Genomic DNA, 27626 nt, shown 5'->3' on the forward strand with positions numbered 1-27626 from the left:
ACTTTTTGTATGGGCATTGTTCCAGAAATGACATGCATTCACTTCCGTTTCTCTTGTTTTTTTCTTTCCTTAGATACTCTCTAAGTGGTGGAGGAACTTCAACCCACTGAAATTCCTTTGGCATTTGGGGTTTTGTTTGTTTGTTTTTTTTCTTCTTCCTCCTCCTCCTCCGAAAACGTCCACGAGAGCCTTTGCTGACCCCCGCTGCAGCGGTGTGTGCCATCCAGGGGCCCCCCACTGCCCCCACCCCGGCCGCGGGTGCCCACCGTCCTGGGGCATGCGGCCCTCCCTCGCCGGCCTCCACCCGACGGACGCGCTCGGTGGGGTGGGGAGGGTCGGCTCCTGGCAAGCGATCATTTTATTTTCTTGTTCTTGTTTTTTAATTTTAGCCATTGTGCACATATCAAGGAAAGTGTCTTTAAAAACAAAAACAAACCCTGAAATGTATATTTGGGATCATGACAAGGCAACTGAAGAAATGAAATCTCAGGTACCCTGCTTTAAGTGGGTGACTCCCCCTCCGCGGGAGACGGAGAATCGCTCTGGTGGGTCAGTGTACAGATTTGTATATAGCGTCATTTTTACGGAAACCCTTTTGGCGTGCATAAGGAATCACTGTGTACAAATTGGCCAAGTGCTTCTGTAGATAATGTCAGTGGAGTAAATATTTGACAGGCCATAACTTGAGTCTATTGCCTTGCCTTTATTACATGTAAATTTTGAATTCTGTGATCAGTGATTTGGGTTTTATTTTGTATTTGCAGGGTTTGCCATTAATACCACTTTATGCCCCTCGTACGGAACACTCCTCTGTACCTCCGCAAACACAGGTCCCCCTCTTGTTTGCCCGACGGCCCTTTGGGTACACGCACAGGTTGATTTCCTTTCATTTGATGGTACTATTTCTTAGTGTTTTGAATTGGAACATATCTTGCCTCATGAAGCTTTAAATTATTATTTTAAGTCCCTCCCCGACGAAGTGCTCTCGTCTTCATGCTCGTTTGGAATCGTGCCACTGCCGGCCCTGCGCCCGCCCCCCGTCCTTCCCGGTAGGACTTCCTGTCACGCTCGTAGTGGAACCCGCGTGCCATCTTGCCCACCTAAAAATGTCTGAATGCTTACACGAATAAATTTTATAACACACTGACTTTGCGTACTTTTCCTTGAAACTTGACTCTTCCGGGGACAGTGTACCTGTCGTGTGTGTGTGTGTGTGTGTGTGTGTGTGTGTGTGTGTGTGTGTGTGAGAGAGAGAGAGAGAGAGAGAGAGAGAGACACAGACATTCGGCACTTACAGAAAGAAGTGCCCACGTTGAAAATGCTGAGTGTCCGGGTCAGCTCCCTGTGCAACTTTCAAAAAATTGGCCATTGGGAAAACATGGCTGGATACTGCTGATTTGTGAAATTGTGCTCTCTTCCCAGGGACCTTGACTAAGGGTGGCTTTGTTTTCTTAAAGAAGCCCCGGGCTGCTCTCTGTCAGCCGGGGGTCTGTGTGTCTCTTGGCCTGTGGCATGGCCTTGCTGGCCCGGGGGAGGCAGGAGGAATCATTTTTCTGGGGTGGGGGAGAGAGTCCCTGCAGCAATTCCTGACTAAGTACATGTGGCATCATGTTCTATTTGTTGATGCGAATCATTGTCCTCTCTTGTTGGTGTAGCAATTCCTGGAGGGGAAGACAAAGGATTTTTGGAAGCAAAGAAGTTTTTGGGATGGAAGGTTCGATCGATATCTGCCGCCCCAGTGGCCTGGGTTACAGGGAGAGGACAGAGGGCCAGAGCCAGAGAGGTTCGAGTGCATGTGTGTTGTTTAGATTTGTTAATGGAGCGTCGTTTTTTTTAAAAAAAACAAATTAAGTCATTTTTTTTAGTAGAAGCTGAATGATTAATTTCTGTAAGGGATACGTTTTGATTAGGGGAAATAGAACTGAATTGCTGATCCTTACATTGTGTGTTCTTTGGCAGCAGGGACCGTTAACTTGGATGATAAAACTTGAGGATGTTTCATTCGGTGTTCCTACCAAGTGTTTTGTATGAGGGAGTGGTTTGTTTCTCTGTGCCAGGCGCAAGCCCAAGGTCAGTTTTGTTCATTGCGGGAGAATCCCATAAAGCAATGACGCAGCATTCTCCAGAGGGCGCTGCTTGTCCGATCTTCAGCCTGCCGGTGTAGACAGCAGCTTTCTTGAGAGTTGTGCACATTTGCACATGGACGGTGACCTCAAGAAGACATGCTGAGGCCGATCTCCAGTGCAAGGAACAGGCACGCTGGCGGGGAGACTGGGGTCCAATGAGGCATATTGGTACGAGAGTTACCCAGAGTCTGCAGCCACTGGATGGTCAGCACAGCGCCACCCCCCGGGGAAAGCAGCGGATCAGTCTTTCCGAGCTTACGTGGGCCTCTTCCGTTGATCAGGCTTCCCGGGGGAAGAAGTGGTTTGAGTAGCTTTGGAAAGTGGATCTCTTCCCGGGTCTCTTCTGGCCTGCCACTTTCTGTGGACACGCAAGCCGAGGTCTGGTTTCCGAGGGCACGTGGACTGGGGGCCGCTTCGTGAGCCAGGGAGGCCGGCCGCAGTGTAGCCCCGTCCGCACGGAGCTCCGGCGGAAGCTGCCGCCGCGCAGCCAGACCTGCGAGGCCAGCATCTGGGATGCGTTCGCGGGCGCCTGGAAGCCTCCTGATGCCACCGGCCCCCGGAGCTTCCCTGCTCAGACCGGAGAAGGCAGTGGTGCACCTGGCCTTGGCAGAGGCTTCCGTGGACATGGAGGCAGTGGGCTCTGGCTGGCTGGGTTTTTAGGCCTTCTAGAAATTCTCTCCTGCGTCCTAGCCGGCTGCACAAGCGAGTGGCCACTGGGGTTTGGGTGCCTCGACATTTCAGAGCTGGCCTTGTGACTGTTGTGATGTGACCATGTGCCACATGTCTTCTGAACCCAACATTGTCGGGTGAGTCTCATGGAGCATCTAGTGCAGTTCTTCATGTAGCATTTTGTACCTTTCTTTTGGCAAAACATGGTCCGTTTATAAGCATTTTTCTATTTCTGCTATCAAATACGGCAGGAAATTGGGAGTGCTGTGTGGCACGTTCATCAGCATGGGAGCTGTGTCATGCGGGGGCCAATAAAGTTCCCGGAAAACCATTTCTGTAATTCCGTCTCGTGTGTGTAGGGGGAATAGTCTGGTCCCCGCCCCCAGCCCCCAAATGCATACGTTAGAATCCTAACGCCCAGTGGGACGGTACTGGGAGGTGATGTGGTCAGGAGAGCGGGGGACCGTGATGGGATTAGGGACTTTGTAAGAACACCCCCACCCCGAGACCCTCCTCCTTCAGCCCCGTGAGGACACAGCAAGACGGCCGACCGTGACCCGGGAAGTCTCTCGCCAGACGCCAGATCTGCCGGCATCTTGATCTCGCACCTTCCTGCCTCCGGAACTGTGAGGTCCGTTTCTGGCATCTCTTACAGTCGCCAAAACGGACGGAGACACCGGGTGTCTCCGAAACTCCGGCTCAGTTCCGGCAGCTTGGGCGTGGTCTCCACGGCCCACATGGTTTGCACTTTGAAGTCACAGGGGGACCCCAGCGGTGCAAACCAGCGCCGGCACTGACATGGTTCGGACTCACTCGGAGACGAACTAGACCCCCTCATCCCCAAGCCTCATAGAACTCAGTGACTGCCTGCCTCTGTCCCATCAGCTGCTGCCTACGCCCACCCTCCCAGGGAGCTGGTCCTGCGGCTGGGGTGTGGGACAAGCCTCTGGGAAATAGCTGGACTTGGAAGGTAGTCCCCCCTCCGTCTTTACTTTCATTCCTCAGGTTTTAGTCCTTTAACAGCACGGACAGGCTCCCAGCAAGGGCCTGCCTCTCCGGTTCCACGTTGTGTGTCTCACACGTGGCTGCGTGCTCGTGGTTTCCCCCCCCCCCCCCGCCCCGGCCCCCGCAGGGACCAACCATGTCCACCCCTGGGCAGCTCCGTCCCTGCAACCCGCCCGCGTCAGACGGAAATAAAGACCAGACAAGGCGGGTGATGTTTTGCCTTAAAACTTCAGTATGCTGGATTGTGGCGTGAGGTATTTTTATTCCCTTTTGTTAGTACTTGAAACCATCTGGTACACGTCGTAAGGCAAACGATAACACATCCCGAGCTCCTCGTCCATGGGTCCAGTCCCGGCTCTGCCACGCCGGCCCGCGGGGCTGGGGTGCAGGCACCGGGAGCCACGGGTTGGATGGGCTGCCCCCTCCGGCCTGTGTCGGAAAGGGTTTAAGGACACTGGGAGTAGCAGCTCCCGATCTCCACAGAGAGGAGGCAAACGGGTTTTGACTAGTGGGCCCGGCAGGTCCTGGAGCCCCATTCCCTGTGTCGTCCGACTGTCAAGGATGCGCAAGGTCATACTGTTGATATACCCCATGCCTGGGGGGTGGGGAGGGATGAGTACAAACAGGAGAAAAGAATGTTCTTGAAGACTGGCACAATATATACTAGTGAATGTGCAGTCCCCAACCACAGTTGCAGGATATAGGTATGAGCACAGGGGCTGGGGGGCGCGGCCCCCGGAAGCTCACAGAGACCCTCCGGAACGTCACAGATCACAAATGGCCCCGATCACTGACATACAGGTTCTCATGCTTGTGAGACAGACAGCAAACACCACAGCTGAGAGCTTCCCATCATACACACCACTCCTAGGACGGCGGGAGCGCGGGCCTTGTGCTGGGTTGCTGCTGCTCCGCCCAGAACACAGCCCGCTTTGCTTTGTAAAGAGGAATCACGGAAACAATTTGGTCAACTTGTGCCAAGAACAGCATTTTGTTGGAGCCTAAACACCCCCCCCCCCCCGAGGGGAACGTACGTAGTGTGCTGCAAACTGCTTGTATTAATCAAAGAAGTAAATCCTACTAACTTGCTGCTATTATAAAAGTAGAAAGATTGAAAAAACGAAATCTGAAAATCTCATTTGCTTAAGATTGTGCCACGTGTATCACAAACATTGGAAAAATTGTTTTTAAACGCACCAGCCTAGAAATCAAAATTTTTTTTATAAGAAAAAGAAGAGCACTTGCCCTGTCTTTTGGTTGAACGGATAGGGTTGTACTGCTTTTAAGGTGCAGTTGCGGAAGAAAAACGGTCATTTGGCACTCTCGTAGTGACAAGGTTTTAATACTGGCGTAGGCTGCAAACAGCCCACCAGGGAATGACGGACGCAGAGCCCCCAGCGTGGGAGCTGGGAGCACTGTTCTCGGAAAGACAAGGGTAAAAGCGGTTTTGTGGAGACCGAGGCGAGCTGCTGTAAAACCACGTTTTGGGTTTCCAGACGGGTGTTAATTTTACTAGGCTTCATTAATACAGGGCACAGGCAGGGTCTCCCAGGGACACGGCCACAGCCGAGCCCCGCGACACTCGTGTCCTGCCTTCAGTAGACGTGAGACTCTTTGTGACTCGGGGTGTGGGCGCGGGAGGCGGAGCTGGTCGCACTGCGGATCACCTCCATCCACCTGAGGCCAGAGAACGAAAAGGAGGGTCAGGGGCCACGTTCTATAAACTCGAGCAGGATTTTTTTTCCTTGTACCAGCTTCACGATACTTGACACACCTCATTACTCACAAAACACAGCACGGCGGGCCGGTGCCTGGTTTGTAACGTGCTAGTTTAGCAGAAGGGTTCTCGAAGGAGCTCCTGGTACCCAAGAACACGAAAGCCAGGCTAAGGGTTCCTCGAGGTGTGCCTGAGGAGCAGTTTGAGAACCACGGGCCTGGGTGGTCCCTTTGCAGAGCCGCAGAAGCGCCCAGGACGGAGGGGTCCCGGCCGGCTGAGGTGGCTCCGTGCCCTCCGGCGGCCTCCCAATCCCTGGGGGACCAGGACCTGCAGCCCGTTTCCTACATTTGAGTATTTGCGGTACAGCGGTGGCTCTCAACAACCCCAGGGACAAGGGCTGGCAGCGTTTTCAGGTGTCACGAGGAGGGGGTGCACGTGGCCTCTAGTGGGTGAGGTGTGCTCCCCATCCTCTAATGCACAGGCCAGGACTCCCCCTCCTCCAAAGAATCAAACGGGCTCCATGTCAGCAGTGCCAAGGGTGAGAAACGGGGAGTAGGGCTTTTGAGAAATTCATCACTGGTCTTTTTAGGGTCTTGTCACTACCAGGCTCAACTGTCAGTGACACCATCCCACCTCTGTCCAGGGCTCCCCCGGCCCGGCTCACACCTGGGAGGAGTTAGCCCCGGCCTCACTTTTCAAGCAGTGTACTAGGAAGTGCTTGGGGGCGGCTTGAACCCTGCTGCCCCTCAACTAGCTTCCCCGACGGCTGGGCATGGGTCCTAACCTGTGGGATGCTCTGGTCCCCACAGCACGGCCGGGACTCCCCAAAGGGGCTGGTGACCCCTGGCCCTGTCTGGTCTGTGGCCTGCGGAGGGCCCCCCCCCCCCCCCGCTGGTGCTTTAACAGTGACACCGGCTACAGGATCCCAGGCCTGGGGGCCCAGAATTTCTAGGAAATGTCTGAAATTGGTCAAACGTGAGAGTCCGGGTCTTTCATCTTTCTTTGAACATTGCAGCTCCTGGGCCTCACTCCGGCTCCCAGGCAGCCTTACTAACAACATTAGCTAACCCCGAGAAGCACTGGGATTTGTTCCCTTCTTGGGGGGTGGTCTGGCTCTAGCACAGTCTGGCACATTCCGACTAAATACTGCAGAAACTAAAAACCACACTGGTTAGAGATTCAAAAGTACATCGTGTGTAGCCTTAACTGTACAGGTTAAGGGCGGATGTTATTCAACCAGGGAAGTCTGTCCCTTCTAGAAGAACAGAGGTGGATACGAGTGTCGGGCCAGGGGACCACCTTCCTCACCCGTGCCCCCCGCCCCAAAGGTCAAGGACAGTTTGGAAGTAAATGCCCAGGCCCCCAGGGGGCAGTGAGCAGCCGCTACTCGAAGGGCCTCGTTCACTGGGCTCGCTTGGGAGACAGGAGGGGCCTCTTCTGGAGATGCCCTGGGCCGGGGACCATTACCTTTCAAATGTATATTCACTTTCAGCCCTGAAGTAGTACACGTGGGACTTGAAATGCAGCTTGAACACGTAGTCCTTGTGGATGTCCTCAGACTCTGAGGGGATGGTGAGTGAGTAGCCGAGCAGAGGGAGGCTGGCCAGGGGGTGCGTGTCCTGGGCAGAGTCAACAGAAGGGGGCTGTGGGGAGGTGGCCCCAGGCTGCGGGGCCTAGCCGCAGCCTCCCGTCCCACAGGCCGGCCCGTGCGGCCTGCTCTGGCCCTGAGCCCTCACCCAAGTCCTCCCCCTCCCGTGTTCACTCAGGCCGCAGTGCTGCTCGCGCACGCGGACAGCGTCCACTGTCCCCTGGAACTCAGGGTCCCGGGGAGATGGCCTCCACCAGGTGGTGCGCCGTCCTTCCGGAGGAAGGCTGCCCCCCTCGCGGGCCCCTGCCCTGGGGCCGGTGCTTACCTGGGGAGACTTGTAGAAGAACAGGCAGAAGTTCGTGAACACCACCCACAGCTTCTGCCACCCACTGCTGTTCTTGAATTTCCTCAGCAGAGTCCCGGACAGCTGATTCTGAAGGACAAGCATGTGTGTGAGGGGCACGGGCCCAGGGGGCTCCTGCGGGGGCTGGGGTGAGGCTTCCTGCGTGTGCCGCCCCCGGGGGTGCATTATCTGAGTCATCATGGCCTCTTGCAGGGAAATGCCCCTCAGGGTGACCTCAGTTGTTAATCAGAGTGTCCCCGTGCCGCATCTCGCCCAGGGACCCTCCCCTACAGCTTGGCGCGCCCCCAGAACGGCGACGCAGGAAAGGCTCCGGCACCCGGGGACAACACGCTGTCGGGCCCCGCGCGCCCTCTGGTGGCCTTGGCCGGAACGCGGGCCGGCAGCGGAAGGCGGCGGCCTGGAGCGGCGGGTGCTGCACCTGAGAGTCCGTCCCAACGGAAGAGTAATCCCCCGTGGAGAGAGGCCTTCCACAGGCGTCCTGCTTGAACTCCCCAGCTCCGAGGCCCGGGGGGGCGGCACACGAGACGGTGAGACCGCCCGTCTGCACCCGGTTGCTCATCACCCTGGAGACTTTTGAGGCAGGACGCTGGGGACAGCCTCACAACTTGGTGGTCAAAGGGGCAAGTTAAAAAAAAAAAATTAAAAATACACCTGAGTCTGCTTTGTTCTCCCAAAGAGCATGTTTAAGGTACCTATGGAAGTAAGGTCCCGGGGCCAGGAGGAGAGAGAAGACCAAGTGTCTCTCTTAGTGATGGGCCAACAGAAGTGAACGGTGCTCCAGGCTGCAAGAACACAGGCGGACAGACCCACAAAGCCGTGGGTCCCCGCAACCAGCACAAGCTCCAGGCAGAGCATCCCATCCCCCCCAGAGACCGTCCCCCGCATCACCCTGCCTGCCACTCACCCACGGGCGTACAAGAAAATGGGGTGCTCTGAGTGCCAAGCAGGTGGGGGCAGCAAGCAGAATGGGGGGGGGGGCGACGCGCACGATTCCGAGGCACAGCGAAGGCCAGGAGGGAGCACGCGCTCCTACCGAGCCCACCGCCTCCAGCTGGACTCCCGGAATCCTGCTCTTGATGCAGTTCCCACAGCGTGCTCGGCCCCCTGGGCCCCACGTTCCAACTCCCTGCACGGAGTTCTCTCTCCTTGCTCCCCACGGTCCTGGTGGCCTCTGGGGTCACCGGCTGCACTCAAACTCCCACTCCCGTTGGCTTCGCTCAGGTACACTTCTGTCCCCTTCTCAGCTCACAGGGCCCCGAAGCCCTGCTGCCTCTTTTCTCGAGAGGCTGGACCAGTCAACATCCTTGACCCACAACCGGCCCCCCCCCCCCCCCCCCCCCCAGTGGCCTCCCCTTCTGGACTCCCCCGCAGAGGGAAGGCCTCTGCCCTCTGCCCGCTTCCTGGCTCACATCGCTGCTCGGTCTTTATTCTGGATTGGATTGCGTTCCCCCCAAAGACTGTTCCAGTCCAAAGCCCAGGTACCTGAGGATGGGACCTTATTTGGAAATAGGGTCTTTGCGGGTGGCAGAGTTCAGATGCGGTCCTACTGGAGTGGGGTGGCCCTAATGCAGAAACCGGTGTCCTTACAAGAAGACACAGGGACACCAGTGGGATGGAGGCGAAGACCGGGGTGATGCATCTACAGGCCGAGAGACCCCAAGGAAGCTGGGGGCGGGGCACGGAAGGGCCCCTCCCCAGCTTCTAGCAGCCCGAGGGGGTAAGCTTCCCTTGTGCGAACCGGTCGGTGGGACTGTGTTACGGCAGCCCAGGAGAGCCACAGAGACCCCACCGTGATCCGCTCTGTGCTGTCTCCCTCCTCCTGGTCGTCTGCTGAACCCAGCCTGCCCGCCTCTGCCCAGGCTTCCAGCACCGAACCAGCTCCGATCTAAAACACAAGAACGCTCCGCCGGCCCCGGCAGCAGCAGACCCCCACGTCTAATGTGGACCCTCAGTGCTCTTAGCTTGCCCACAACCTTCGGGTCGCACCTAGCACCTCTTCGCATCTTCCCCAAATACCCCCAATACTCGCAGGACACGTGAGGGGAAGAGGGTTCGTGTGGGGAGCTCAGCAGTGGACTCGGGGGGGAAGGAAATGCCGCCCCCTCCCTGTTGCTCTGGGGAGGGGGACCTGGCAAGGGCGGGGGCACTGGCAGAGGGACAGACGAGCCCATTCCATGCTTGGCTCACCCGCGTTATTGCTACCTTAAACCCACACACCCCGGGCTCGCAGCCATCTCCCCGCGGGCCGGCAGACTCCCTCGGCGGGCCGGACAGTACGCAGTCTGAGCTCATCGGGCCAAGCGGCAAAGTCAGATACATGTCGTAGCCACTTAACGTCAAACCCTGTTCTTAGTGCCTGGGCTGTGACCAAGCGAGGTCGGGCTGGATTGGCCTGCGGGCCAGTTTGCCAACTGGCTCTGAACACTCACCCGATGTAGGCTGCTGTGCAGGCTAGTCACCCCGAGGGAGCGGGCCTTGCAGTGTCCGGGCCCCCGGGAGCTACCCGACTCGGGGGGTTGCTCTTGAGTGGCCTAAGTGCTCCCAGGCTTGCAAAGGAGGTTTCAAGCCTACCAGCTTCCCATGCCTCGACAGTCCTAACCATAGGCCTTGAAGGCCGGTACCAAGTGAAGCAAAGACCACTTCTCCCTCGGGGACCCACTTCCTCCGGCTTCCTCGGACCAGCTAGACATGTGGAGGGGTCCCTGCCCACCAGCCGGTCGCCAGTTCTTCCCTGCTCCCTCTGTGCTGGAAAGATCACCCCCCACCCCCCATGCCTGGGAGGATCTCTAGTTCCCAAGGGCAAAGGGAGGGAGGATGCTGAGTACAGCGCGCTGGGCAGGACAGAGTCCGTCCGTCCGTCCCTGTGGGGTCGGAGCGGAGGGGCCGTTCACTGCCAACCCCCAGCGGTGCACCTGTCACCCAGGGCCTGCACCTCACCCAGGTGCTCGTGAGGACGTTTTCAGAAACAGGCGTGGCCTTAGGCTACCCCCTGTATTGGGGAAACGGAGTAGAAGCAGCACCGTGGAACCGTGAAGGTCACCCCCACAGAACATTCTCAGTCCCTGTGTGATGTCTGGCTCTTCCCCAAAACTGCAGGCTGGCCCACTGCCGTCCTTCGCTCGATCTCGTGTGACAGGTTCTGGGCCAGGCCCACTTAGGGATGCGGAGGTGTTCAGGGTTTAAAAAGGTGATCCAGCGCCTCTGCTGGATGGCACCTGGTGGTGGGGTCGGGGGCCGGGTCCCGGGAGTTATTCCATGAACCACGGCTGACACGGCCCCGGCCAACCCCCCCCCCCCCCCCCCCTGAGCGACCTGCCACCTGCAGCTGTCTTCCGCCCCACAGCCAACTCCGGGAGAGGGCCGATCAGGGCTTCAGGGGCCCGGAGAACAGAGAGAAGCGGCCCGTACCTCCACGGCGACGCTGAAGTCCACCATGGAGACGCTGGTGTTGCGGTGCCAGCACACGTGCACCATGGTGTTGCCGCGGTGGGGGGCCTGGCGCTCCAGCGACGTGCGCGACGCGCTCAGGTCGTCCTCCGACTCCTGGTCCGCCACCGTGGCCTCGTCCGGGGACTCTGCAGGGTGAGACAGAAGATGGCGCTTCGGATCTTTGCTTGCCAGGAGAAGGACCCCGTCCCAGAGCCTCCCAGGTGCTGGACGGGACGGGACAGCCGGGGGCACTCACCTGGGGAGCCCCGTGCACCCCCCGAGCAGGGAGTCACACCGGAAGCCAGCTCCTTGTCAGGCTCCCACCCCGGGGGAGGGGGGTGTCCCGCCAGCCCCCAACACACCTGGGCGCCGGGGCCTGTGGTGCTCGCCCAGCACAGACGGCCTCGGTTCCTCTCCCTACTGCTGGCACGCTACGTGACAGTCGGACAGGCTGGCCCCGAAAAGATGACCTCCCTGCTCCCTCACACTGTTCTAAGGGGTGTTTTAGGGAGTGGAAGTTCCTTCGTTTTTAGGTTTATTTAACACAAATGTCTGTCAACAACAGCCAAACTATGGGAAGAGCCCAGATGTCTATTGGCTGATGAACGGATAAAGAAGAGGTGGTGGTATGTGTAGACAATGGAATAGTACTCAGCCGTCACAAAGGATGAAATCTCGCCATTTGCAACGATGTGGATGTACGTAGGAGGTACTGTGCTAAGTGAAGTAAGTCAGAAAGACAAACACCGTATGATTTCACTCAAGAAACAAAACACGAACGTAGGGGAGAGGAAAAAAAGAGAGGGAGACAAACCATAAGAGACTCTTAACTATAGATAACAAACAGGGTGGGTGGAGGCGGGGGGAATGGGCTAGCTGGGGGATGGGCACTCGGGGGGGCACCCGTGAGGAGCACTGGGCATTGCATGCAACTGATGAACCAGTGAATTCTACTCCTGAAACCAATATTGCACTGTATGTTCAAATAAAACTCCGGGGGGGAAAAAAAAAACCATGTATAGGGAAAAAATAGAGGGACATGTCAAACTGATAACAGCAGCTACATTAAAGTCCTTGGATTAGAGGGACTTCTTTTTCTCTCTTCTATAAACTTCCAATTACGTGATTTTGTACATATGTAATCAAAAATTAGGGATAAAAAAATAAACACAAATGTCCATCACAGAGATGGGGCCCACCTGGGAGGGTGATTTTTAAATGCACCGGGATGCCCCCCCCCCCCCCCCGGGGGGGCCGGGCTGTCCCCCACCCGCCCTGCCCGGGGGGGCCCAAAAACGCTGCCCCCCCCCCCCCCCCACTTACTGTTGTCAGGGGGGCTGCTGGCGAGGAATTCGGGAGTGGGGCCACTGCTTTTCTCTGCCAAGTCAATGGCCATTTGGATATCCTCAACCCACTTTTCCATCTCGGACCTGCAGCTGAAGAGCCGGGCGGCAGGATTTCAGAGCACGGCGGGGGGAGGGGCAGACAGGTGAGGGGCGCGCGTCCGCGTTACCTGGCCGCCACGACGATGGACTGCCGCCGGCCCCGGAGGGTAAGGCAGTGGGGTACGCCCCACTCGTCCTCGCTTTCCTCGATCTGTGGGACGAGTGCGCATCATGTTACTGCTAAGGGGCAAGCGGGACACTCGGCGCATTCTCAAACAAACGTTGGCTACGCTGGCTATGGCTCAGAGGAACCAAGTCCGAAAAATCACAATCAGAAAGCCGAAAGGAAGGTCCAGATGCACTGAATTGCTTTTTGGCAGAGCGCGTAAACTTCCCTCTATCCGGTGACGGAGGAGAGTGGGAGGCTAAGCCGGGGAAATCATCCCGTGCACACTGGCGTCCTGGCCGCCACCATGGATGCCCACGGGCGCATCTCTGGGGCCGGACAGGTGGCTCCCCGCTCGAGGGGCGGGCTCTACCGCGCCACATGAGTGGTGAGGACTCTTCCAGGGGCCCTGGGCCCAGGCATACCTCATGGCCACGTCAGCTGGTAACTTCCAAGTTACCCGTACATCTCACGTGCACCAGGAGCCGTGTCCCGAGCCCCTCTTGGGGAGCCCGAATGGGGCCTAAGGTGCCTGGTTACGACCCTCCTTCTCCTTCCTCAGCTGGCGGTCTCCCGCTCCCTTTAGCTCGGTCTGCCACCTGCAGGCAGCGCACAGGGAAGGGGCCCTGATCGCATGCCCATGGCGCATACTCACGGTCATGCCGTACAGCGGGAGCTGTCCATGGACTTTAAACTGATTCGAGGCCGTCAGCCCCCTGCTCGTGTACAGCAAGACGTCGTTGAACTAGAGGAGCAAGGACAAGTGCGGATGAGGTGGATGGGCTCTGCTCAAACAGCAGGTGCAGAGCGTGTGTTTTCAGAATCTTGCGTGGCAACTCACTGATCGCAGCCCCTCTGGCTGAGCCGCGCTGGCCGCTCCTCCTTCCTCCCGGGTGGCCCGGGCCCGCCCTGTGACCCCATGGGGTCCCCCATCACTGTGAAGACCAACGGCTGTCGGCACTTACCAGGAAAAACATGCGCTGCTGGAGCCCCTTGCCAGAGAGCTTGCTGAGGCTGCCCAGGCGAATGAATTCCTGCAGAGCAAGCAGACCGACCCCAGCGGTTGGCGGGGAGATGCTGGTGGCCTCATGCCACGCTCCCTTTCACGACGAGAACCACCGCCGTCACAGTTACTGTTCACCGAATACTGCTGTCCCTCCCAGGAACCCACAAGGCAGGGACTCCGATGGGCTCCGCTCGCACAGAAACCAGCGCTCAGAGGCCCCGATGGTGTGGCTCCGCGGCCAGTGCAGCGGGCTCTGCGCACAACCCCCGGGCCCGGCAGGTTTCCCGCTGCAAGGGGGGTAGCAGGGGCCCCAGCCACATGCAGAGTGGCAGCAGGGCACTGGGACGACAGATGAGCCAGAGGGGAGTTACCCCGAACCCAGGAACTGCTCACAGCTCTGGTTCCTGGAAACCAGGAACTGTGCTCTAGGATAAAACAGCCAGAAGCAAGCGCGTCTAAGGAATTCTTCCCTCCAGATTAACAAACTAGAGGACACTGGTCATTCGGGGCACTTAACCTCCACCCCCTAAAACTATCATTTTTAGAAAACTGTGGTAAAATACATATAAAAATGACCGTTTGTGACCTTTAGTGCATTCAGAATGTGTATGCATTGCTATCATCTAGGTCTGGATGTTTTCACCACCCAAAAGGAAACCCATGCCCACTAGGCAGTCACTCCCCACTCCCCGCTTTCCCTAGCACCTGGCTCCCACCGATCCGTTTTCTTTCTTTATGGATTTGCCCATTCTGGATATTTCCTATAAATCGAATCTTGTCATATATGACCTTTTGTGTCTGGCTTCATCCACTCAGCGTGTTTCCAAGTTTTATCCACATTGGGGTATGTATCAGAACTCCCTTCCTTCCCCGGGCTACTTCATTGTACAGATACATCACATTGTGTTTATCTGCTCATCTGAGGATGGACACTTGGGGGTTTTTTCCCTATTGGCTACTATGGAAAATGTTGCTATGGACACTCACGTTCAAGTTTTTGTTTGAGGGGGCGCCTGGGTAAGTGTCTGCCTTCGGCTCAGGTCATGATCCCAGGGTCCTGGGATCGAGCCCCGCATTGGGCTCCCTGCTCCGCGGGGAATCTGCTTCTCCCTCTGCCACTCTCCTCTGCTCATGCTCTCCCCCTCTTTCTCTCTCAAACATAAATAAAATCTTAAAAAAAAAAAGGAAGTGCTGTCCCATATATTTCTAAAAAAGAGCTTTTTTGGTTTGAATACCTGTTTTCAATTCTTCTGGGTATATACTGACAAGTGGAATTTCTGGGTCATATGGAAATTCTATGGTTAACTTATTAAGGAACCACCTAACTGCTCTCCATAGTGCTGCTTCTGCAACATGGCTGCAAGTTCATTAACGTTTTTCACATTCCTCCCGTAGAGGCGGGGTCTCTGTCTGCCTCTCTTAGATATGGGTGAGCTGGTGACCGATTTGACCAATGAGTGTAGACCTGACACTATGTGACTAGGTCAAAGTAGCCTCTGCTTTGTCCCTGGGAACCACTTGCTCTTGGAACCCTGAGCGGCACACAGCATTAAGACAAACCCTGAACCCAGGGTCAGCCAGGCTTCTCTCGTGGGTTTTGTGGTGCACAGTCCCAGCTGAGCCTCCAGATGTCCCTGCCGGATGTCAGCCTCGGACCCTCCAGACCAGCCTATCTGGGACCCCTGTCAATGCACAGGGAGCAGAAGAATCACCTGGCTGAACCCCGCCCAATTCCAGACTCGCAAAACCATGACCTACTCGGAAAAGTTGTCTTTAGCCACTATACATCGGAATAGTTTGCTACGTATCAATAGACTTCTAGACACCTGCCACCAGATTTTTCTGTGCTCACAACAGCTACTGAGCCAAGGAGTCAGCCAACTCATTTTGATTCTATAGATTTTTGCACAGCCTGACTCAACTCTTTGTTTTTTTTGTGAAATGTGGATCAAAAACCATGTCTGCCGGCAGTTTCAGGGATGTGTTCTGGGGACCAACAAAGGAACATATAATAGATCCTCGCAGGAACTCGGCATGGATGCTATCAGACATCGACAATGCGATCCGAGGAAATGATATTGGAGGGGGCCATCACTGCCAGGCAGCCGAGGATGGGATCTGGTCTTGAACCTGCTGCTCCCACCTTGCACAGCTGGAACACGTGTTTTCTAACAAATCTGAGGGAGTGTGACTGTTTTCTGTGCAGGAGACGAGGTGCCCTGTGACACTCACTGCAAGAAGACAAGGGAGCCCCGTCTATGTTCCAGGGGGCTTCGGCGGCCAGGAGCAGAAGGGCTGCAGACTCAGATATCAATGTCTGAGGCTGGGGATGAAAAATGTCTCGTGCCTAGAATTTTCCTTTTTAAACCACAGAATGGGGAGGGGGGATGGCCTCGAATATCCTTAAGAGCAAGCTGCTTCCTTCTGGAGGGAAATCCAGTCCACACCTCTGAGTTTTAACCAAACAGACCTCACACACCTCCAGACCCTACTTCCTTTCTGAATGTGTTCCTCCGACAGGAAGGCCAGCCCGGGAAAATCTCTCCCTCAGGCACACAGTTCTTAGGATAAACACCATCAGGGGGGCTGACGCGGGCCAAAGCGTGCTGCGGCCTTTATGCCTAGGGGAAAAATCCTGCCTTCCAGGATGTGATACTGTCTCAGACTGACCCCAGCAGGAAGGTGAGCAGGATTATGCCATGCTAGGAATTATGCTGCAGTAGCCGAGGGGGTGTCTCTAAAATTATCTACTCCCCTTTAAATCTCAATTTTTAAAATTCCACTTGCAGACAAATCAGAGCTTTCCTCCCGCCCATGGGGTTATTTGATAATTTAATTAATGATAATCAATTAGCCTTGGTATATGGACTACCCCATCTTAGAACTTGTTCCCTGGAGGGCCTCTGATTCCCTCCTTCCCATTTCATTCAGGGTTGATTTGAGGCTGGTTGGTGAACAAAAGAATATCGATTTAAGGCAGTTAGTAACCAGCACCCCACTTCCAACTTCACCTTTATAAATAATCATGAGCACGTGGTATGTGCCTGACATCAGCTGGGGGCTTCTATCAGCACCTTGTGGGAGCCTGTAGGTTCAAAATTATCCCCATTTTTCAGATAAACTAAGAGCAAAATGATTTAGAAGCCTGCCCAAGACCAGTGAGTGACAGAACCCATATTTAGCTAAATGTCTTCCACAATGCTGTGCTATGAATTGCTACCATTGAAGTGTAGACTTAATCCTCAAATAACTATAGGTGGGGGAAGGAGAAAATAAAGTCACATTTGTTGTGTTATTTTTATACACTAAATCTCATTTGATCCTTATGGCCTACAAGGGAGAGCACAGGATGCCCATGTTACAGAAAGGAAGAACATTCTGGTTGGTGGAAACACCCAGCTCTGGTGGAGCCAGGACCTGAACCTGGGGCCTCCTGCTCTAATCTGCTCCTCTTTTTATAGCACCAGTGGGGACCTTTCCTCAAAATTAAAAAAAAAAAATTTTTTTCCTAAAGATTTTATTTATTTGAGAGAGAGCGAGAGCACAGCGTGGGGGGTGGGGTGGGTAGAGGGAGAAGCAGACTCCCCATGGAGCAGCGAGTCCAACGCAGGGCTAAAAAATTCTTTCCAGGTGGTCTGTCTGCCACCTACAGATTTTAGAACATCCAAAGTTAAGGGAAAAATCACAGTGATTCCACTGGCCTTTACTACGGCTCCCGTGTGGATGGGTCAGCATGGTTGTTATGTGCTGAGGCCCGGCAGAATGTTCTCCCCTGCAGAGCTGAAGCAAGCCCCCCCGCCCCCCGCATTCAGCACATAAGCCTCTCCTGACAATCTTTCACAACTAGTTTTCCGGACAGCCTTGTAATTAGGCGCCCTGCCAGAGAGACCCAAATACACGGAGAGGTTCCCTCGTCTTCCCTACGTTACAGACAAAGTTTCTGGGGCAGCTGCCTGGCAGACAAGACGGAAAGCGCCTGGCATACCGGACACAGCACCTGTCTGAAGACTAGGCAGCTATGGGGGTGGGCGGCTCAGGTGGTGATCTCAGGGCCATGAGATCGAGCCCTGCGTCGGGCTCTGCGCTCCGTGGGGAGTCTGCTGGAGAGTCTCTCTCCCCCTCTGCCCCTCTCCCCTGCTCACGCATGCAGGTGAGTGTGCTCGCTCTCTCTCAAATAACTCTTAAAAAAAAAAAAAAAAAGATTAAGGCAGATGTGCAGCAGACCCAAGGCACCAAAATTTTCTTTGGAGCCTGGGTGATGTATACTTTGGAATGGGGCAGCTCTAGGGATAAAGGTCCTATAGACAGAGTGGATGTACCACCTAATATTTTCTTGATCCCTGGGCAATGATGGCTTCCTAGGAAAAGAACTGAAAGCAGGCAGGCTGCCCTGTATTTGCACACGCCCCTGGCCTGGAAGGAGTGTGTGCACGCAGTGAGGCCCTGCTTCCCCGTGAGCGACCTACATTTCGTGAGGGGCAGGGCGGGTGAAGGTTAACAGCTTAAGTGAAAGCGTATCTCTCCGAGAATCACGTTCTGGCTAAAACGTTATTTTAATTCTAAATTAAAATTATATTATGCACAGAAAACTGCATCTCTTAAAAATTCTTTTCATCCTTACACGGGAATTTACGTGCTTTTGGGCACTAATTTTCCTGTGCCTTTGTATCACCATTTTATCCCACTGTTTAAAAAAAAAAAAAAAAAAAAAAGTTCTCCTTTAGCCTCCATTTCCATTTACCTAACTTTTAAAAGCTAAAATATGCTATCTCAAATCCTCTCAGAATATGGTAGGAGGAAAGTAAATTAGCCAATCAACCAGTAAGGGGAAAAAAGTAGACAGGAGGTCAAAGGCTTGCTTTATCTCCTCCTAACACGGGTTTGAGTGACCCGGTCATGGTCAAGGTGTCTTTCTAGTTGCCTTGCCGCTGGAAGGAAGCCACTTCACTCGGGAGGAGGGTGTCTTAAACCAGAGTCCGTGTTCAAAAGGTTCAAATTTAAGTCACTTGAACATCGCCTTCCTGGCTTGGCCTCCAGCAGCTGCTTACCCTTCCTGGAATCACGAGATTGTCGATGCCAATCAAGTCTTTCTTGAGTTCGTGCAGCTTCTGGAAATTCTCCATCTTGATCATCGTACCGTGAAGCTGTGCCACCATCTCAGTAATCTCTGCCAAAGCAGCTAACGAAGCGAACAGACACAGGAACAGCGGGATGAATGGCAGACCAGGGTCTCCCCCGCACCCCCACACCCTGGTAGCAGCCCTCTGGGTAACATCCCCAGTAGTTGAACTAAGTTAGAAGCCATCCTCCTGGGGGAAAACACTGCTATTCCTCATAAAAATTTCTCACAAATAAAAAAATTTGCATTATGTGTTTATTTGCTTTACTTGAGTTTCCTAAGTGCATTTTGGAAATGTCAACGGCCCCTTTGTGGCTATGTGGTAGACGGCTGTCCTTGGGCTGGAAGCACCTGGCACGGAGGGGCAAGTGGGAGGGGAGTAAGCGGGAGGGGACCTGGAATTCTGTCCCCAGGGCAGAGGTTTCTACCCACCTCCTGTTACCTGGAAAGAACAGAACACGGGGGGGGGGCCCGCGGCGCACAGAAAAATCTGGGGCAAAGGAGGGATCCTTCTGTGAGAGAGTCTCCCTGATAGTGTGACACTTTGGGGCACCTGACATTCCAGCACAACCCCCCCCCCCGGTTTTTCCTTCTGCAGCAATTACACTGTTTACCAAGATGACTGCAAAAGGCTGCTTCATTTTGCAGTATGGGCACATCTCCCCTACGCAGGTACGTATCTGATATGGAAAAGGAGCTGATGCTCAATTAGTGCAAGTTTAGTTTATGTCAATCCACAGTAGCTGAGCAGCTGAGCATTTAGGTATTTTCGTCAGGAAATACTTGTCAACGGGGGCGCCTGGGTGGCACAGCTGATTAAGTGTCTGACTTTGGGTTTTGGCTCAGGTCATGATCTCAGGGTGGTGGGATCGAGCCCCACGTCGGGCTCCATGCTCAGTGGGGCATCTGCTTCTCTCTCCCCCTGCTCACGCACACTCTCTCAAATAAAAAAATCTTAAAAAATTTGAAAAAATATAAAAAACTAATCTATAAGATTTGTCTACACATCCTAGATACCAAAGGACTGATTTTTCTGCAATAAGCCCCACATCCTCATGTCCCCCCTTAAAACCCTGTCTTCTCTTTGCTCTTCCTTGCAGTCCTGTGGGGTTTATGAGACCCCACGAGATCTGGTCTCTGCTTACTTTGCCAGTCTTGTTTCTGCTGCTAATCCCTCTGTGTTCTACACAGAACTTCCACTTTCCGGAATGTTCCATAGTCTCTGTCCCCTGTGGCCCTCTGTACATGCTACTCCCAACTCTATCCAGGAAAACTCCTAAATTTTATACATTAGATCTAAATTTAAAATAACCTTTCCCTCAGAAAGCTCCCCCTGAGCCCCGAAGGCTGGGTCGGGTCACAGGTCAGTCACTGCCCAGATGTCCTGCCTTCTGTACCCACTAGTTGGTCCTGTGAGCGGGGCCACATCTGCGTTATTCCCTCTCATATGCCTAGTACACAGCAGGTGCTCAATGCGTATATGCTGCATGAGACTGGCCAGGGGCCAGCGCATGACGTTTTGACTGTAGCCTGAGGGAATCCGGTGTCACTCAGGTTGTAAGCAAGAGAGTAAGAAGTATATTTAGAAAAAGAGGACATAGATGGGAGGTGTCTGTAACGCTTTAGGAGAGAGGTACCAGTGGCCCAGGTATCTCATCTGTAAAATGGGGTAACAGTTCTTACTGTTGTTGGTTGTTGAAGGAGTAAAGGCACCAGTATTACTAAGATACCTGGCACGGTACCTGAGGGCGTGGTGCTGAGCAAGCGACAGGGAGCAGTATCATCATGACAGTAGGACAAGATGGTCAAGAACATGGGGTCTGGGTTTGGGCTCCGAGCCATTTGCTTTCCAGCTCTGTGACTCTGGGCATGTTGTTAACCTCTCTGGTCTCAGCAGCCCCTATATGTAAAATGAGCTCACCCCTGCCATGAATATCAGGAGTCAATACAGGTGAAGTGCTTCTTAAGGCGACCAGCACATTACAAGTGCCCAGCAGCAATTAGCAGAAGGACTGATTATTAGAGGCCATTTTCCGCAGCCAACCCAAGGAGGGAGTGGGGAGTTTCAACCATGTGGGTAGCGGAATGCTTCCTGGAGGGGGCTGACTCTTAAGTGGGGCAAACCAGCCAAGATCAAAGAAGGGAGGTCCTAAGGGCCATGAGCAGTTCCTTTACGGAGAGACCAAGAAGTAAGAGAAGGCGGGATCACAGAAGCCCGAGCACAGCGTCGGGGGGGAGGGGGGCTGCCCCGCCCCCCGGCTCACCCCCCGCCCCCCGGCTCACCCCGGCAGTCCCGGAAGTCGGCGTGGTGGGGCGGGTGGTGCTTGCACAGCCGCTCCAGGACCTGTTTGTAGTGCATGAGCCGGTGCAGCGGGCGCAGGAGGAAGGTGTTGAGCGGCAGGTAGCACACCTTCTGCAGCTCGAAGTCTCGGCACAAGTTCTCCAGCCGCCGCGAGCCCCTGATGCCCGTCTCCAGCGCCTCCAGAGCTTCGCTGTGCTTCCACAGGTGAGCCGCCAGTTGCTGGGGGGGGGGGGGGGGGGGAGACAGACAAGTGCGCATGCGTCCCACCGCTCCTGCCTCTCGGAAATGAAGGCCGCCTTGGCTTGCGACGCTTCATTTCGTTCTCTTATTGTCCCCATTTTGCTATTTATTTCATAATTTCAATTGGGTTCTCGGGATGAAAGAAAAAGCTCTAGTAAAGCATCACGCAGCTGAAAATACTTAGGGATTCTGGAGTAGGAGATGTATATGTTATCTTAAGAGGTGAGACTGACAAAATGGAGGGGAATAGATCAACAGGAGCTCCTTCAGGGGGCCTGTGGTTTTCTTCTAAATGTCACCAGATGACAAACAGACCAGGGCCCATTCAATAAATGTCACACAGTTACCACTGTGCATTTCTATTTAACTCGCCCCTTTCACTTATCAATAAGTATCTGCCATGTGCCACCTACTCTGCTCGATCCTGGAGAGCTGGGTGAGAATTAGACATGGACCCTACTCTACTGGGGTCCGACAAAGATGCTTCACTTGACCAACCTTTCTTCAGGCCCCTGAGCCTTCTCCTCGACCTGTCTGTGAACCTCCTTATTGAAAGCCAGTTTTAGCAAAACCCTGGCTACGTCAGCCCAACCAGAACCCCTACACCCTGGATATCTGGTCACCCTTGACATTGGGTTCATCTCTCATCATCCCCAGGTGATATCCGATCACCCCATCTTCAGCAAGGAAAGCTGTCAGGTTGGTTGAGCCAGAACCTGACTTACCCTGATGTTTCCTCTTCATACGTTCCCATCCTCTGACCCTGCCCCTTGGCTAGAAATCCCCGCTTGCCCAAACCATCTTCAGAGTTGAGCCCAGTCTCTCCCCCACCGAAAACCCCACTGCAGGGGACCCTACCCCAGTGACAGTGGTCCTGAATAAAGTCTGCTTGACCATCTTTAACACATGCCGTTGAAGATTCCTTTCCTATCATAGCTATCACGGTGGAGTGGCGAGGGTAAAGAGTTGGAGAAGAAAGCATTAATGGAGGAATTCATTCTTCACGGCAGATGGGGAAGAATCTCAAGGGAAGGACGTTTCCAGACAGATAAAGGTAATAAGATGGGCACAAGGACATCCAGGAACAGCAGTTGTCCTCAACACTCACTTCCTAGGGGCGGGCTTGCTATCCATGCACCACTCGCCCCCACATCTACATTTCCATGCCCTGCAAAGGCTTCCTAAAGAGCCTGAGATGCAGCAAGTCCGGGTGGGAACCCCACGTTCCCTGCCTCAACTGGGGCCACTCTGAGATTCTCTAACCTCAGCATGGGTGCCACCACCAGCCAGTTACTCAGGACAGGAAGACCAAGAGAACACTCCAGATCCCCCCATGTCTTGAATCCTTTACCAAGTCCTTCCCAGTCTACCTCCTAAAAACATCAAACCTTTTCCTGTCTTCTCCGCACAGTCACTGCCCTGGTTCTGGCCTTGCACCCCCCCACCACAGTGGCCGTGTCTCCATCGGGGCCTTGGCCTCCACGCCTCACCCCTCCACACCTAAGCCACTGACATGAATCAGCGACAGAGCTCAGCTTGTGGCCTCTTGGTTGGAACGTGACAAGCTCCCCCCATCTTGGGACAACCTCCAGAGTCCTCGGCAGGGCACACAGGGCCCTTAGGATATAATCTCTTTACCCCTCCTATCTTGCTTTTTGCCACTCATCCCAGGGCCAACCTGAACTTGAATGTGCCAGGCTGCTGCACTCAGAGCCTCCACACATGACACTCCAGTTTGGACTCCTGCTGGCCTCAGCAACTCCCTTGACACCCAGCCGCCTCCACCGGTTAGGGACTCCTCTTTCTTCCTGTACTTAGGCTGTATTTGTCCATCTTAGCCCTTATCACATGGTGTCCCCTGCTGGGGTTGTTGACTACTTAAAAAAAAAAAATGCACAGGAACTTGCAAAGAAATGTACAGGGAGGTCCTTCACCCAGCCTCCCCCAACGTTACCATCTTGTGTGACTATAGCATAACGTCAACACCAAGAGATTGACACTGGTCCAATCTGGAGTTTGTCTGGATTCTACCAGTTACACATCCCTTGTGCGTGCATGTGCATGCGTGTGCGCATGTGCAGCTCTATGCAGCGTTATCACATGTGCAGTCTCTTATTTGATTTTAAGAGAGCACATCTGTCATGTTCCTATATCTTCGGGGCCTAAGGCACACAATAGGTGCTCAGTAAATGCCTGTTCCCTGCATGCATTAATGAGCAAATGAGGGACACCTGGCTGGCTCAGTTGCTAGAGCATGCAACTCTTGCTTTCTCGGGGTTGTGAGTTGGAGCCCCGTGTCAGAAGTAGAGGTTACTTTTAAAAACAACAAAAAAGAGCAAATGAACCCATGCATGCACCCAGCTGAGGCAGGAGTCTTGCAAGAACCTGAGAGTCTGGAGAGGCGAGTTCATGGTCAACTGGAGCAGAGTGGAATGTGAAGGACAGCGGGAAGGGCCTGGAAAGATCATCCAAGGCTAGACTATGAAGGCTTTCTTCGTCACGTTTTGGGTTTGGACTGTATTCTCCCAATCAGAGAGATGCAGGAGGGCTTTGAGCCTAGGCGGTCTGGCTGAAATATAAATGGTGACTGGGAGCTCGGCTCGCTGGGAGGAGGGGAGGCACCGGGAAGCAGGTCGAGTCATCCAGCAGACAGCAAACCGAGAGCCAGAGGGAGTAATGTGGTAGGAGTTTAAGGAGAGGAAGCAGGAGTTGGGCACTTGAGGAGACAGATGGCTCGCATGGAGGTCCTAGCCTGGATGAAAGGCGGATCTCTCTTATTTGTGTGATTTCGAAGTGCCTTTGTGCACCTGGGCAGATGTTTCCAGGTGGAAGGTCACAGCATGGGCCGGAGATCACAATCTGGGTATGTGACTTTCAGGCGGGAATTGCAGCCCCTGGCCCAGCTGCCTCGGTCATGGTCACGAGTGGAGGGAGGGTCAGCACCCCCGCTGAGTCCCTGCAAATGCAGGTAAATACACGGGTTTGTGTGTTGGGGGGTGGGGGGCAGGAAGGACACTGCAAGCTGCAGGTCACTCTAAGCATTTTGGACAAAAGCGCTAACCTGGTCTTCTGCATCTCTAGAACCTTCTGCCGCCCTCCCTTCATACTTCATAAAAATTCTTTAAAACCAACTATAATCATTACAAGAAAAAACCCAAACAAATTCTAAAAAAGGCCGCCGTGGCTGTCTGAGCCTCTCCACCTATTTTTATTTTGCTTGCACAGAGCTGCATGCTATAAATGCTCATGGCATCCGCACACCAGCTCATGCTGCCAGCAGCCGATGAAGCCGACTCAACACAGAAATGCCAACTCAGCAGACTGAGCAAAGAGAACGGCTATGAGCGCAAACCGAGTATGTTCCAGGAGGTCTCAGGTGCGAGGTGAACGGAGAGGAGGTTCCAGGAGGTCTCAGGTGCGAGGTGAACGGAGAGGAGGCTGGAGGCCCACGCACGTCAGCTCTCCGTGGGCGAGCGGTAAAAAAGACAGCTCTGGGGACTGTCCCCAAGGGGGGCAGGGAATGGGCTGGCAGGTCTCCAACTGCCGTCCCCGGAGGCCACAGTGGAGGCCAGGCCTCCCTGAAGGCAGTAAGTGCAGGTGGGAGCCCTCCCTCGGCAGGATCGTACAGCGGGTCCTCGAATAACGTCGGGGTTCAGAGCATGGACTCCTCCACGTAGTTAAGAATAGGCATTTAACTTTTAACTCCCCCCAAACTCAACTATTAATAATAGCCTCCGCAGATCGTCCTATCAGGTCCTGGCTGCCTGTGGACAGCGGTTACAGCCCAGGCCTCTCACAGCCCCGAGATTATTGTCCCTAGGGAACGTGTTCCCCCTAAATCCCAAAGCGGCTCACCTTCATGCCCTGAATGTTCTTCAGCAGGACATCTCCGATTCTTTGGTAATCTCCTCTGACGTGGGCATTTGAGCGGCCTTCCCTGAGAACAGAGGCAACGGGGGTGAGAACGAAAACATCAGCAGTGGAAATGTTCCCAGAAACGGTCCCAGCCCCAGAGGACTCAACAGCAACCTTCACGTCTCCCTTTCCAATCCCCCGTTATTTGTACCTCTCCCTTCTCTGGGTGTCACTGAATATTAGCACCAGAAGGAGACCTGGAAATTACCCCAGTCATTCTGTAGACAAAGAAGTCCACTTGTACTTTGAAAGAGACGGGGAAGAACTGTTTTGTCATCATTTTAATTTGGTCTCATTTTATATTTTTTCCCCATCCACACTTGGGTGATTCTGGTGTCATTACAACAGCATGGAGATCACTAACAGACCAGGTTTCTGCCCCCCCCCCCCCAAGAGCCCTTAGCCTAAATCAGACAGAGTTGTGTGGAAAGCCCTCAGGAAGAGAAAAACAGGACTGAGGGGTACCGGGGACCCGCGCACGTGGAGGTGGGAATGGGGGCAGAAGCAGGCAGGACAGGTGCCCCAGGTACGGGGAGGATCCAGACTCCCCCCCCCCCCCCCCCCCCGCTGGGTGGTAGATGACAACGATGTGGGCACTTTCAGCAGAGTTTGGGGTATATATTTCTATTTCTCATGGCTCCAGGCTGTAGCCAATGTTGATAAACCAGGGGCTTAAGCAGCAGAGAGGAAAGGAGTATTGATAATGGCAGGTAGTTATGGAGCACGGTCTACCATGCTGAGCACATTACAAGCACAAACTCATTTACCCCTCGTGGCGGCCTTATGAGGCAGGTGCCCTCGGCACTACCATTAAACAGCTTTAGAAACCAAGGCACAAAGTAACACGTGGCTTGCCTAATGTCAGCTATCATGAGATCGTGAGCCTGGACTTGAGCCAAGGGGGTCCAGCCTACACCCCTCCAAGCACGCACCAGTGGTATCTGTGAATTTATGCACTGATGAGAAAAGAATATTCCAGAGACAATTAAAACACCATTTATCACAATGAATCTGGCTAATATCTTTAAACCAACTGTTCAGGAAAGCTAGAAGCCAGCTTAAGTGAGGGGGATGGATGAAAAAGAAAAAAGGTAAAAATCCAGACATGGGGCCTTGAGTCAGAAGTGAGAGGTGCTCAGAGTGGAATGAAACCCTGAACCCAAGTCAGGATGGCCTGTGATTCAACCCCACGGATGCCACTGTTCTATGCCTCCAACATTGGGAGAGTGACTTCCCTTCTCAGCAGTGCCGAGCCTCAGAGCCTTCTGGAACTGTTGACCCCACTGCCGATTCATCAAGGTTGTCAGGATGGGCAGAGGAGGGCAGGAGGAATGCACACACTTAAGGAAGCGAAGCCAGGGGCTGGCAAAGTCAGGGCAGATAGAAACAGAAGGGCTGGCTCCTTGCCCAGCCCCTGGCTTCCTGCAATAGACAGTGAACGACTTGACTCATTCCCTTGGTCCTAACTAACCATATGCTGTATAGATGACATCACAGGGGAGACACCCAGACCCACTGGGTAGTTAAAGCTTCTCTGGAATGAAGGGAGGGAGGGCATCCATTATGCTCCCAGCCTGGGTCATCAGCGGCTTCCCGATGCTTTCTTTAACCCATTCCTCTCTCCTCCACCCCAACACAGCTTCCTCAATCCTTCTGCTTCCTCTTAGCTACCAAAACAAATGTGGTGGGCAGATGGCCTTAATTACTACTCACTTCTCTTCCAATGAAATAGGGGGTCTCTCCCCACCACACCCTGAAGCGCTTCGGTGAAGGAATTCCATCAACCTCATCACTACTAAACCACTCTGCCCTGTGTAACCGCTCCGGGCGACAGTGCCCCAAACTTCTGGAGCCCTTTTCCTTCAGGTTCCCAGACTCCCCTTGAGGTCAGTCCTCACTGCTACCTCCTCCTGTTCAGGCCACTCCTAAGAGGTGTGTGTGTTCTTCGGGAACGCACGGGCGCTTCTATTCTCCCTTCACTTGCGGCTACTTCCTGTGTAATTCCTTGATTCAGGATGCCGATCAGGACCCAGAAGTTGCTTACAGCTACTGACCTGGGGACTGTCTTTCTCATACCGTCCAGAGGGTTCTGCATGAACGACCCTGCAAGTATCTCAAGCTCAAAAGGTTCCGGAATTATCTTCCTGCCCAAACCCAACCCTCTTCCTATATTAATCCCCTTGGTGATACGATCGTTCTGCCCTATGCTCAAACGCCAGGGTAGGAACTCAGGTATCCTCCCTTGTCGGTCTCTCAGATCCCCACCCACTGGATGAGACTGCCCCCAAAATGGGGTCCCTGGGCAATGTTCAAGCAACGGACTCAGCCCCAGGCTCTGCTTTGGAGACAGTCCTCAGTCCACAGCTAATCACTGCCTAATATTCTGCTCCATCAACTGCAAGGTTGAAGCATCTTTGGATTTTTAGCAAATGGTTATTAATCCAGTCTCTATTAGAGAAGTTGATCATTTGGCCATTCTGTGGATCCTAAGGTGTGCCCACTTTTAGCTGCAAGTTTACTGGCTGCTCTTCTCCTCATACACTTGGAGCAGAAAGGAGCTCCGGCCTGAAATGGAGGCTTTCTGCTTTCTAGAAC

General features: G+C 54.1%; 2 protein-coding genes and 1 long non-coding RNA gene across 5 annotated transcripts in view; 2 read left to right on the top strand and 1 right to left on the bottom strand.

Annotated features, from left to right (window-relative positions):
* STK24 (serine/threonine kinase 24) overlaps positions 1 to 1147 on the top strand; it is a 109979-nt gene extending 108832 nt beyond the window's left edge. The window contains exon 11 of the mRNA XM_025874663.2: positions 74 to 1147. Within this exon, the coding sequence (XP_025730448.1) occupies positions 74 to 110 (37 nt within the window). The 3' untranslated portion in view covers positions 111 to 1147. The remainder of the gene's footprint in view (positions 1 to 73) is intronic.
* Positions 1148 to 5206: 4059 nt separating this feature from the next.
* Positions 5207 to 27626, bottom strand: part of FARP1 (FERM, ARH/RhoGEF and pleckstrin domain protein 1) — a 264356-nt gene continuing 241936 nt past the window's right edge. The window contains exons 17-27 of one of the 3 annotated variants that reach the window (XM_073894377.1): positions 24972 to 25053; positions 20858 to 21095; positions 18504 to 18634; positions 13415 to 13483; positions 13105 to 13194; positions 12412 to 12494; positions 12222 to 12334; positions 10878 to 11044; positions 7431 to 7538; positions 6985 to 7136; positions 5207 to 5477 (exon numbers count right to left, since the gene is read on the bottom strand). In XM_073894377.1, coding sequence (XP_073750478.1) covers positions 5396 to 5477; positions 6985 to 7136; positions 7431 to 7538; positions 10878 to 11044; positions 12222 to 12334; positions 12412 to 12494; positions 13105 to 13194; positions 13415 to 13483; positions 18504 to 18634; positions 20858 to 21095; positions 24972 to 25053 — 1315 coding nt within the window. In that variant the 3' untranslated portion in view covers positions 5207 to 5395. Of the gene's footprint in view, positions 5478 to 5596; positions 5708 to 6984; positions 7137 to 7430; positions 7539 to 10490; positions 10685 to 10877; positions 11045 to 12221; positions 12335 to 12411; positions 12495 to 13104; positions 13195 to 13414; positions 13484 to 18503; positions 18635 to 20857; positions 21096 to 24971; positions 25054 to 27626 lie in introns of those variants that run through there. The other 2 variants (XM_073894378.1, XM_073894379.1) reach the window with 2 other exon arrangements.
* Positions 22142 to 24904, top strand: LOC141373096 (uncharacterized). Its single transcript, XR_012378736.1, has 3 exons — positions 22142 to 22170; positions 23995 to 24084; positions 24342 to 24904. It is a non-coding gene; the product is annotated as an uncharacterized lncRNA (long non-coding RNA).

Source organism: Callorhinus ursinus, unplaced genomic scaffold (genome assembly GCF_003265705.2).
Source record: "Callorhinus ursinus isolate GAN/ISIS: 27379988/994484 unplaced genomic scaffold, GSC_fseal_2.0 scaffold7, whole genome shotgun sequence".
In the NCBI taxonomy this organism is placed as follows: Eukaryota; Metazoa; Chordata; class Mammalia; order Carnivora; family Otariidae; genus Callorhinus; species Callorhinus ursinus.